The following is a 13,045-nucleotide window of genomic DNA, read 5'->3' as shown; positions in this document are numbered from 1 at the left end:
GTAAAATCCCAAAGAGTTTTATAAGATTCAAAATTTGTTTTCAATTTAGTGTTTTTCTTATTAGAATCAAGACGCCAGGTGCAAAACTGGAGATTAGCCACCCCCTGGAGATCCGTACTAACTCTGAGTGATGGGCAATGAATTGAAGGTTGAGTAGGTGCAGAACAAACACTGGCATGTAAACAAAGGAATGTTTATGTACCAGCACTTTTGCTGCAAGACTATCAAATGCTTTATAAACTTTCCCCATACTAATTGGAAGGACATTTTTTCAGAGCCCCAGTCTGAACAAGTACTCTAAGGATTGTGTCATTTACTTCAAGAATTCCCAATAGAATGTATTTCTGAGATTTTATCAATATCTTAATATTTATCAATGTTAATATGAAACTATCTGTTGTTTCTTCTCTTCTATTTGTTCTCTTCTCTGTATCCCAGGAACATAATCCTATGCACTCAGTAAATGTACATGTTTCTTCTGGCTACTATCAAGAAGGGGATTTCATTCTTGGAGGGCTTTTTTCTTTAAAAGTGACAGCTGGTGACGACAGAAGCCGCTTTGGCTTTAAAGATATGTTCAGTATAGAGAGTTATGTTCATGCGTAAGTGTGATTTCACCTAAGGCATTCGCATGCATAAAGGAAAGAAACATAAGGGGAAAAGGTATTTTTAAAAACCAAACTTGAGGATGTTTTTTTCTTTGTGATAAGATTTTGGATTTTTCGTTGAGATCTTTTACATTTATACATGTTTGAATATGGCAAAATATTTCCTCTGAATATTTTCCTGAATTATATCCTGCATCTAGAGCAAAAATACTCAATACTCTGAATGTTAAGGAGGCATTTTTACTTTCCCTGATTCCTGGATCAGTCTATCACACTTAAGCTGTACATTGAAAAGTCAAAACTAGACCAACATGATTTTTCAGGCACCAAATTTCCCAACAATACTCAACATAGGATATCTCTTAATTTCTCTTTTTTATAGATTATCATGAGCTTCCCTTGGATGAAACCAATATCCGAAAAAACTATCTTTTCTCATTTGTATTCTAGGGATCTTACTAAGCATTACCAACATCTCCTGGCCATCGTGTTTGTTATTGAAAATATCAACAAGGATCCTAATATATTATTCAATATGTCTTTGGGATTCTACCTCTTCAACGTTGACTTTATTGAGATGAAAGCCACAGAGAGTTCTATATCTTTGCTTTCAGGAATGACTCTTCCAGTTCCTAATTATAACTGTAGGACTGAAAAAAGAGACAAGCTGATGGCTGTGATAGGAGGAGTTTCAACAGGAATAGCAACCCAGAGTTCCAGAATCCTCAGTCTCTACAATGTTCCCCAGGTAAATAAAGAATTCTATCTCTGAAGTTAAACTTAATAATAAAGTAATGAGTGCCAAACAAAATTCACTTTAAGGCTGTGGAAAAGATATGTGATTTCTTAAAAGTGTTGTTTAATTATATTTTTTCCTCTAGCATAAAACTTATGCATGATAGAAAATTATCTTTGTATAACAAAATTTCCTTTATCTAGACTTTTAAAGTACAGAAAAGCACCTGGATAAAGATAATGATAATGTTTGACCTTAGCAGTCAGAGAGAATATCTATTAATATTTATTGGTGTTAACATCCAGTCTTTTCTCCCAATTTTTAGAGAACATCAGAAATATATTGGTGAAATGGGGATTCTGTTTATAATTTTGTTCACTTTTTTCACCATATGAAATACTATGTACATTTTCCACTCATGATCAATTACTGTGGTTTAAACCATTTTAAATCACAACATATCATTCCTTTCTTATAGTCAAACAGTTATGTAGTTTTCAATTCTCCAGTATTGCAGAAATTGTTTCAGTTCATGTTTTGTTAAAAAAAATTCCTTTCTACTTATCCTTCAGAACTTCCTTTATATATTTTCTTAGTAGTAACATTTCTGGGCCAATTGTTTTCATATTTGTTAGGCTGAAAATGGAATTGCGAAATTGTCATATAGAATTAAATCAGTTTACTCTGTCAGCAGTAGTGCATGTGAATGTGTTTATTTCTTCCATATTATAACTGGAGCTATTTTTTATATTATTATTAGCCAGTTGGATTGGACTATTAACATAGTTTTTTGTTATTTATTTTGTATTTCCTTAAAATTATGATTCACATAAATTTCTTCTTTTATGTATTGATTCACAACAATATCTTCTTTTGTGTAATCTTATACTTTGCTTATGTAGTGGCATGTACATACTTTTACTGTTTTCTAACTGATTTTTAAAATCATCCTCATAGCCCTTCCTCCATAAACGAAGGCAAAATTTGAAACTATGTTAGGGAAATTAAGCTTTACTGTCACATATGTTTCAAATACATATCTTTTAAAATTGATTTTAAGAATTGCTCATTAATTAATTTATTTTGGAAATTTTTCAATAACTATTAAGCTATCAAGTCTAGTTTAATGAATCCCCACGTACTTAAGACCAACTATCAATAGATAGTTCCAGAAATTTTTACTTGTGGTAAAAGAGAAAAGATCCTGGTCTATACTCTGGCATTTGAGGAGATGAGGAAGAATCAATAAAGGAGACTGCTTATAAAAATCATACCCTCAAATTTAGTTTTTGGAGCAGAATCCTGGAAACCAGTTAAGGAATATGTTTCAAGGAGGACATTGTTATTTACCACTGGTATTTTAGCTAAGGCAAGTTTTGATACCTTGTCATTTGATGTAGCAACTTAGAGAAGTTTTAGTGACCTAGTTTTTTTAAAAAAAAGTTGTACGGGAGAGGGTGATAAAAGCCTGATAGAGTAGTTTCAAGAGGGAATGTCAACAGATGTATAGGAAGAGCAAGTATAGACAACCCAATTGAGGCATTTTTTATGAAGAAAGGAAGCCACATGATGGAAGCTGGAGACTGTTGGAAAAAGGCAATTTTATATGGTGTGATAAGAAAAATAATCAGCTTTTATCCTGAACAACCCTGCTTTAGGTCAGGTAACTGAATGCTAACTGTAATAGAAAGGCCTTGGGACACCCAAGGGAATATAGACATCTTTATCTAGTGAATTTTTAAATGGTAAAAAATACATGTTAATTTTGTGATTTATTTGTGTCTTCAAGGAAAAGAAAAGTCTAGATTAGATAACATTTCATTATATCCACAATCAAGACCAGGTACTGCTCAGTATGGGAAATTCTGGGCTGGCAGTTAATCTTTGAAGATACATGTTACCATAGTCAATCAGGAAAGGAGAATTTTTGTGGTTATCATTGGATATATTTACAATAACTCCATGGAGGAAGTATATGTACTGTAAGCAGTGAATATTAAGTACGTGACCTGTAAGTAATGAAATTAAGAAATGAATGATATGTAGATATTGCTGTTTCTTTGTAAGGTTATTTATTTATTCATTTTGTTATTAATACATTTCTTCATAGTGCATGTAAGAAATAGGATGAATTAAATGGTTCATGAAGAAACATGATGATGTTATGTAAGTAATAATTTTGTCTTCTCTATAGATCAGTTATGGTCCATTTGATCACAGTCTCAGGGATAGACCCCAGTTTCAGTCCCTTTACCAGTTCCCCATGAGCACTACATCTCTGTATGAGGGAATTATTCGACTCCTGCTGCATTTTGGTTGGGTCTGGGTTGGCCTCGTGGTTCCAGATGACCTCAGAGGGGAAACTTTCCTTAGGGACATGACAGAAGAAATGGTCAACAATGGACTCTGTGTCGCCTTTACAGAGAGGATTCCAGAGTTTCCTGCTAAGAATACAGTTAACCAGCTGCTTTTTAAAGAAAGATTCATAGTTATAAACGTCATTGTTGCATTTGGCGATACATACTCTCTTCTGAGATTTGTCTATACTATTTTTTGCTATCCTCCATTTGGTAATGTCTGGATCACAACTTTTGATTGGGATATAACTACATCACCCTTTAAACAAAGACTGAGTTACAGATATTTTGGAGGAGGCTTATCATTCTCTGTTCATGTAGATGAGATTCCTGGTTTTAAAGATTTTCTCCAAAGTGTTCAGCCTGCAAAATATCCTCATGATATATTTATTCAGGATATGTGGTCTATAATATTTGATTGTCCATATCGGGAGCTAAATGGGGTCAGGGAATTGGAACAATGTGAACAAAATGGCACCTTGGAGTCTCGACCTCTTCATGTTTGGGACATGAAAATGTCACTTCAGAGTTACAACGTCTATGCTGCTGTGTATGCTGTCGCCCAAGCTCTCCATGAAGAACTCGCACTGAAAATGGAAGAAGAGACAGGGGACAAAAATGCAAGTTTGGCTCTGCATCCGTGGCAGGTAGCAAAAACACATTCTTTAATTTGCCTAGGGCAATGGGCTAGAATTGTCCATCCTATTTCTGGATTCATGATTTTAGAATCATTATCCTCAAGTTAGAGAAAAAAAGTCTGTATTTAACAAAAGGTTTTTTTAAACAAAATAAATTTCAAAAACTTCCTTACACCCACATTCATAATGTAATATTTCCGTTTAGAAATTATCAGTAATATTTGAGAAAATTTATTTATCAGAATAACAACTGTTTTAAGAATGATACTAATAGCATTTGTTATACATCTTTGAAAATTCATTTATTTTCCTTTTCCTTGTTTATTTTGGGATAAAATTAAATTATTTTACTCAAAGAATTTTTGCAAGCATACATGTGAATCTTTAGAGGGGACTCAGGTGTATTTTGAAACAACTGTGACATTTTACAGAGTTTTTGTCTTGTTTTGTTAAATGGGATCTAGAAAGGATTCAAAGATTCTTTATAACTGAATGATATGGCACAGCATGGATTCAATTTAAGTCATTTGAATTTCAGAAATACTCATTTTATTAGATATGTTTATCTCTAGATCTAAGGCTTTTTCTATGGAAAATAGAATCAAATCATACTGACAACACATTTACTGCATTTCCTCTAATTTTTGTTTCCAAGATAATTTGAACAAGGTTTCATAAAGCATAATAAAAGGCTCATTTTAATTTACTCCTCACGTGTTTTCAAGGATTTCTATCCTCTTACTATGACAGTGAAATATTAATGGAAAAGTTACAGGTGATTGCAAGTGTTCAAAGATTTTTCCTTTGTTGTATAATTTTTGGAGGAGAGGAGCGGGGCCTGGGGCCAGGGATTGAGCCAGGGACCTGGTATGTGGGAAGCTGGCGCTCAACCACAGAGCTACACTGGCTCCCCTATTGTATACATTTTAATTATTTAAATAGTACATTCACTTTGTCTTTTGCAGTTTCTAATTGGGTATTGCCTCCCAAATTAGGCTATTTTATACTACTGAGCATATTCAATCTACTTTCTAGTTAATTTGTCAATAAATGATCATTGCAGTCTATCAATTTTCCCTTCCCAGATAAAAATAATTTCAATAGCACTTTCCTGTATTTATTTCTGGAGATAATTCTCATCTATGCAGAACTGGGCAAGTATGGATATGTACTCCTTTGTTTATTTTCTTTTTAAAAATCAATAATAGTAACATAGTTTAAACTATACTATAAATATGGTTCCACATCAGTATATAACATTTTCCATTTGTTTTCACTGTGGCATGACATTTCATTGTAGTGAAGTACAATAATTTGCTCAATCAGTCATTCATTTAACAACTAAGGAGCACCTTTTTATATGCTAATTTTCCAATTTCATATCCATTTTATGAAGTGGTTCCTAAGGGTTCTATGCAGTCTACTATTTATTATCTGCCTTTTTAATTGATTTTTCAATTTGTGGAAGCTGTTTAAATAATCTGCCAGATAAATGTCTTGAAAATATCTTCTAATCTGTGGTCAGGCTTTCGTTTCACTTTCTTAAACATCTATTTTGATTAACACATGTTCTTAACTTCGATATAGCCCAGTTTACCCTTTTTATGGCAGGGGGAGTGTTGTGCATTTTATACCTGCTTAATAAATCTTTGCTAACTTCATTGTAGTACAGTTTTTCTCCAGATTTCTTCTAAACATTTTATTATATTTTACACTTAGATCAGCAGTACATTTGAAATTCATTTTTGTGTGTGATATTAAGTAGGAAATGAAGGTAATTTTTCTAATAAAATGAACCCAGCACATTTTATTTAAAATTAAATCCTCAAAAATGCTTTGTCTGCAATATCATCTTTGCAATATCATCTCTTTATTAAGCTCCAACAGTAAGTTTGTCTACATTTAGAGAGAATTTACACTAAATTAATTATTATACTTCTATATAAGTGTGAGTATCTGACAATATAATTACTCAATTTTGTTATTCTTATTCAAGATTGGCTTTTTATTCCTGATATTTTGCAATTAAATGTGAATTTATAATTACTCAATTTCAAAAAGAAATAATCCTGCTGGAATTTTGATTGGGATTGCATTGAATTTATAGATTAATTTGGGACAAGTTAACATTTGTAAAATATTGACTCCTTCAATGCCCAGTCATATATTCCTCTGTTCAAATTTTAAATTCTAGCTATATTTTTTCTAGTTCTATTGCAGATCTTTCATTGAATTTGTTACAAATATTTAATGTTTTTGATACATTAGTAAGAAGAATATATCTTTAATTATTGCTTTGAATTTGTTTCCAGGTGATTAATAAATATGCAGTGGATATGTTTGTATTTATTTTTATCTTGAAGCTTGTCCATTTTTTTCTATATTTTTTATCAGCTATTAAAGGAGGTATGTTAAAATCTTACATTATGATTGTGGATTTCTTAATTTCTTCTTTAAGTTTTGCCAGTATTTTCTATCTATCTCTATATTTTTAAGGGGAAAGCAATGTGAATATATTTTTATTTTTCAAAGATTCAGATGGCTACTATGTTAAAAATGCTTTTGAGAAGAGAAAGAGAAAGGATTGGTTTCACTACTTACAGAAATCTGAAGGAAATGATAGTGTCTTGGGACTAGAATAATGAGCCATGTTTTAGGAAAAAAATGCTTGGTTTCCAGACATATACAGGGAAGGAGTATAAAGGAGTTGGTTATGTATGCATGAGGACAAGGCAATAATTGAGGATGCCTCTCCAGTATGAATTTGCTGATAATGAACAAAATGTACTAACTGCCTGAAAGCTATTCCACATTATTTGCATTCATAGGCAGTTTCTCCATTTATAAATTCTTTTATATAGCATGAAATATCCAATCTGGCTGAAGGTTTTGCTATATTTTTTATACTCTTAAGGTTTCTCTCCTGTATGAATTCTCTCATACAGAGTAAGAGGTTTATGGTGGTTAAAAGCATTTTGCAAAATATTACATTCATAAGGTTTCTTGCCAGTATGACATCTTTGATGACTAATAAGAGATGCCCTCTGTCTGAAAACCTTCCTGCATTCAGGACATTCATGTAGTCTTTTGCTAGTGTAAAGTCTCTGATGCTGAATAAGGCATTAGCTCTAGCTACAGGTATTCCCACTGTCAACACATTTATAAGGCTACTCACTAGTATGTACTTTCTGCTGTTGAAAAAGATGTACGATCTGCCTTACTGCTTTCATTCCTTACATTCATCAGGTTTCTCTCCACTGTGAATTACTTGATATTGAGCAAGGTGTATGCTCTGCCAGAAAGCTTTCTCACATTCCTAACATTCATAGAGTTTTTTTCCCATAGGAATTCTTTCGTGTAGAGTAAGTAAGCCATGATAGCTGATGACTTTCTCACAAATACTACATTCATAAAGTTTTTCTCCTGTGTGAATTCTCTGATACAGTCAGGGATGAGCCATTAAAGGCCTTTCCACACAGAATACATCTGTAAAGTTTCACTACAGTATGAATTCTCTTATGCTGAGTAAGTCTTTGTGATTAGTGAAAGCCTTCCCACAATCAATACAACCAAAAGGTGTCTCTCTCATATCTCTGACAAATCCAATATCTCCAATGATGTAGAAGAGAGTTGCCTAAAAGTCATCCTCTAGACATTTCATTCATAGGGGTTTTCCCAGTGTGAATGCTCTGAGGCTGAATAAGATGAGCACTCTGGCAACGGCTTTCCCACATTTGACTTTCCTAGGCCTTCTTTCCAGTCTGAATTCATTCATGAAGAGTAAGGTTAAGATTTTGGAAAATTTTTCTCACAGCCGTTACATTTCAAAAGTTTCTTTTCTCCATATATTCGCATCTTTTTTTAAATTAAATTTTTAAGCTTTTTTTTAATGTGTGTCAAAGTTATAGGAGAAGACATAGTGCAAGCAGTTGAATGCCTGCTTCCCACCTAAAAATCCCAGTTCAATCCCCAGCACTGGTAACTCAAAAGAAAAAAAAAAAATTATATATTCTCTCTTTTCTAAAGGGAACACCAGCTCCTTCTCAAATAGACTTTCACATTGCCACTTTTATTCTGTGGAGCCTTTAAGGCCATGGCTTTTAAGTTTTCCATTAGCACTGCCAGGGTTAATGTTTCCTCATAAATACCCTGCTTGGGAGATAATTCTCTGCTCAGCCACACATACTCCAAATCAGGGGCACAGGCTTCTTGTCATCTCTCTTATTGCCATCCAGGGCTCTTTCCTTTGCTCCAATAAGGAGCTTGCATCTGGTCTAGAAGTGCAAAGACCCAGGGAGACCAAGTTTCTGTGTTCAACACCTCTGAGCAAGGTCTGCCATTCCCACTCATCTTGGAGAAATCTATGGCCACATTCAGGAAAGTCAATCTTCACAACTGTGAAGTAAAGGACCCTTACTGTTGTTGAGATTGTTAAGAGCTGTGTCTGTGGAATGGCTTTAAGAAGTTCAATTCTTGCACCGCCACTTCTTCCTCGCTCCTTATTTGGAGAAGGGCATTGCCCTGAGAAGGCAGAGCTCAGGTGGTTGTTGAGGAGATTACATAAGAGCCAATACTAGGGGCCTCTGGAGTCAGCCTGTTCTGGGTCTAAATCGTCGCTCTTCCACTTACTAGCATCTACTTAACCTCTCTTTGCCTCCATGTCTTCATCTTCCTACCAAGTACCAAACCACAGTAATATATGTAAGGCCTATGATGGGTAAAAAAAATAAAATAAAATTAAATTAAATTAATTAATGCTGAGATCCTCCACGAAGAACAGCAGGTTAAGGGTCATTCATTCACTCTGAGGTAGTGGTGGGGACTATCCTCTCTTCTGGGTCCTGGAGAAACCCAAAAAGATCTCTGTACTCAGGCATCATGATCTCCACACCTCTTTTTCATGTGGACTTGGGGACATCTCCTGAGTTCTGCCCCCACAGGTAGTACAAGCAAGAAATGCTTTAGCCATAGCAGCTCTTTCTGGGCTTCTTCCCACATCTCTAAAGGCTCTTTTCTGTGTTGATGGTTGGGGGCACGCGTTTGTGACTGAGGGAGTGTCTCTTCTGGGAGAATTTCCACCTTCTCAGTCACGTACAACATTTCAGTCTCTCTAATAGACATGTCTCACAGCAGCTGCCAGGGTGTGTACATATGCACGGAGACACATGTACAGTCACAGGTGTCACAGTCACACACATGTCTCAGCATCCCACCCCTGCAGTCACAGACCCCTTCCCCCATTCACACTTGGGGTACCTGCTCCCCTCAGGCACATTCACACAGCCACTCTAACTAAGCACTACCAATCAGACAGTCATTTCATGCTCTCCCCACTCACCCACCCACCAAAACGCTCACCCTCCGTGCCTCCCCGGATATGGGACCGCTACAGCTCCTCCTCAGAACCTGATCAGAAGAGTTGCTTTATACATTTTATATCTATGCTCTTGGTTATGTATAAATATTCCAGTGATAGCTTTCTGTTCAGCTGATTCTTTTATAAAAAATGACCCTCTTTTAAAATGGTCATAAATTATTTTTTGTCTGATATGAGTTTAGTTACATCAGCTTTCTTTTATCTAGTGATTTTGTGCAGACCTTTATTCCCCATACTTTTACTTTCAATATTTCTGTGTCCTTATGTTTAAATTTGTCTCTTATAAGTAAAATATAGTTGGATTCTGTATTTTTGCCGTTAAACTTAGTTTTTATTCATATTATTTGATCCTTTGACTTATTAATTTTTTTTTTAATTTTTAAAGAAGCTTTAGATTACATAAATGTTACAATAAAAATAGAAGGGGTTCCCATAAACCTCAGCTCCTCTCCCTACCACACTTTCCCACAATAACAACATCCTTCATTAGTGTGGTACATTTGTCACAATTGATGAGCACATATTGAAGCATTACCACTAACATGATCTGTAGTTTTCATTATAGTTTACACTTTGCACTGACAATTCTATATGTTTTGACAAAATGTATAATGGCCTGTATCCACCATTGCAATGTCATGCAGAACAATTCCAGTGTCTCAAACATGCCCAATGTTACACATTTTCTTCCCTCTCTCTCCCCTCAGAACCTCTGGGGGCCACTGCCTTTATGTCATTTATAAAAATTCTTCCCTTGCTAGAATAAAAATAAGTCTACTTAGTTGCAGTCCCTCCTTGTGTCTGCTTATTCCTTAATCTTATAGATTTGGGAATGGTTTCTGATTGAGAGGGGGCTTAGATCCCATGGTGCAGATGGAACTGTCTTGCTTGCAGCTGTAGATACTCTCTGATTTTTTGGGATGGGTATTGTCCATCATCATCCTTTTGTTAGTTGTCCTGGTTGAGTCTGAAGAACAGGAGAGCAAGTATTGCAACTCTGCAGGTATTCAGGGTTCAACCGGCATATGAACAGACCAGAGATTTAAGTCACTGGGACATATATTTAACAAATACAGTGCCAATTATAAATTCAAATAAAAGGGGCCTAAGAGCCATGTATAGGGAATTTTAAATGACTCTAACTCTGTTACACTGGGGAGCACATAGTCCAAAGTAAGGCTCACTGACAGGGTACCGAATTCATGAGATTATCTGCCCTGCCTCTCATGTCTAGATGTCTCTAGAGCCCTCTAGGGAAGTTCAGTGAGCTACCCCTATACTCTGGTGATTTCTAGGGTCAGGAGTATATGATGAGTGTCTTGGTTCATTTCCTGAGACCACCACCAGACAGATTTGGCCAGACATACATGCTCCTATTCTACACACAAGGGCTACTCTTCTCCCTCTGGAACCGGGACAAAAGATCTGCACTGGGAGTAAGAGCCAGCTCTTAGTTGAGCTGGTGAGGGGTGGGGAAGGGGGCAGCCAGGGCACCAGGATATCCTATCACTTCTAAGTAGGCTTTTTCTTGATTTGGCATTCACGCTATTAGTACAGACCTTTAACTGTTTTCTGGAGCTTTGAGAAAGATGTTTCTGCCAGTTTCTGATGGTAGTTCAAAGTATCTATGGGAGGCTGAAGCCCTGAAACATTTCGCTGCACATCATGCCTGCTATTGATGAATTCTCTCAGTTTTCCTTTGTTTCAAAGACTGTTTCTTATATATGTACTTATTTGCCAAATATTTTGTTGGATTCGTACTGCTTATATGGTAATGTTTGAGGCCCAAGTAAGAAAATGTGAAATATAGAGGATATAATTCCAGAAGATAATTTCAAAACCATTTTTAAATTTAATTTTTAATTTACATTCAGAAAAATTTATTCTTTTGAACGTACAGTTCTATGTGTTTTGACAAATGCAGAGATATGTCACCTGTCTATCAACACAGTCAAGATACAGAACATTTCCATCACCTCTTCCTAAATTTCTGCATGCAGTCATTGTAGGTAAATGTTACCTCTATTCCTGACCCCTGGCAACCACTGTTACTTTCTCAGTTCCTATAGTCTTGCATGTTATTACAGAATGCCATAATTAACAGAACCACACAGTGTGGTGGAGCCCGAGGAGCATGCCTTTAGGAAACTTTTACATTTCTACCATCAGAGTCGCTCTGGGACCGTGGACCTGGGAGTGCTCATCGACTTCTCCGCAACCCACGGGAAAGCTCCAGGTGCCCACAAGGTGTTCAGATCTCAGCTAAGTGTGTCCTCAGCCAGTGAGCATGATGCACATAGAGCAGGACTTCAGCCTGGCAACAAGTGACAATCTCATTACTCAAAGGTTATCCTGATCTAAAGAAGTGAATAAATAAGACCCTGGAGTTTACTAGAGAAACGTTGCTAGGTGACTCTGGACTACCATTACAACTAGGACAGTAAGAAATATTCAGCCGGTCATTACATACCTTCCCATTCTGACCTGGCTTTCTTCTCAGAGCAAGTGACCACTGCTGGTGGATTTCAGGGTTTTCAAGCTGGAGCAAGTATCCTGAGCTACTGTCTCTTAGACTCCACACTCAGAATCCATGCAGAAAGATATGAACTGAGTTACTCCAAACCCCTCCTGTCATTGAGTTTTGGACAGTTGGCCATCCTTTTTCTGGGTGGCCTCAAAAGAGATTAGGTGCCCTCAGCCATGTTTATGCATAGTGCTGACCATGGTGGTAATGTCAGGTTTCAGCCCCTGTTGAACCATGAAGTCCCTTGCTGCCTAGAGTCACCACTCCCAGCTATCCTCTGCAGAGATTCAGTAGTGGAGCCTTGTTGTGTGGAGGACTGTGGAGGACAGCCACAGGAAAACTGCTCATGTTGACGTGGGTGACTGACAGGTACTGGCCACAGACTAGGACTTCCCTTTGGAACCCATGGAGGAGGAAAAAAGAGACATCATCACAGGTTTCTCTCATCTAGATGACAAGAACAGACAAGTAAAATGGGCCAGGTTAGACCCTGACGGCTGAGACTTGGGGATCCCATTCTTTTACTTAGGATATTCAATTTTAAATTTAAAAAAATCATATAGTATGTAGCCTTTTGATTCTGGCTTCTTTCATTTAGCATAAAGCATGTAAAATTCACCCATGCTGTTGTGTGGATTGGTAGTTTATGTTTATTCCTGAGCAGTCTTCCATTGTATGAATGTGTTACATGATTCTTGAGTTGAAGGATAATCAAGTTTTTACCATGTTTTAGTGATTACAAATAAAGCTACTCTAATTAATTGCATACAGGTTTTGTGGAACATAACTTTTGCTTTTTCATGTG

The 13,045-nt window shown here is 36.1% G+C and overlaps 1 protein-coding gene and 1 pseudogene across 1 annotated transcript in view; both read left to right on the top strand.

Annotated features, from left to right (window-relative positions):
• The first annotated feature begins 384 nt into the window (after window positions 1-384).
• Window positions 385-13,045, top strand: part of LOC101414076 (vomeronasal type-2 receptor 26-like) — a 40,167-nt gene continuing 27,506 nt past the window's right edge. The window contains 3 exon segments of the mRNA XM_058282336.1: window positions 385-602; window positions 1,059-1,356; window positions 3,539-4,348. Of these exon segments, the coding sequence (XP_058138319.1) occupies window positions 385-602; window positions 1,059-1,356; window positions 3,539-4,348 (1,326 nt within the window).
• LOC139437060 (nucleic acid dioxygenase ALKBH1 pseudogene) lies at window positions 9,053-12,741 on the top strand (annotated as a pseudogene).

This window comes from Dasypus novemcinctus, chromosome 20 (genome assembly GCF_030445035.2).
Source record: "Dasypus novemcinctus isolate mDasNov1 chromosome 20, mDasNov1.1.hap2, whole genome shotgun sequence".
In the NCBI taxonomy this organism is placed as follows: Eukaryota; Metazoa; Chordata; class Mammalia; order Cingulata; family Dasypodidae; genus Dasypus; species Dasypus novemcinctus.
The sequence above is the reverse complement of the archived record's forward strand: the minus strand, read 5'-3'. Positions and strand labels throughout refer to the sequence as shown.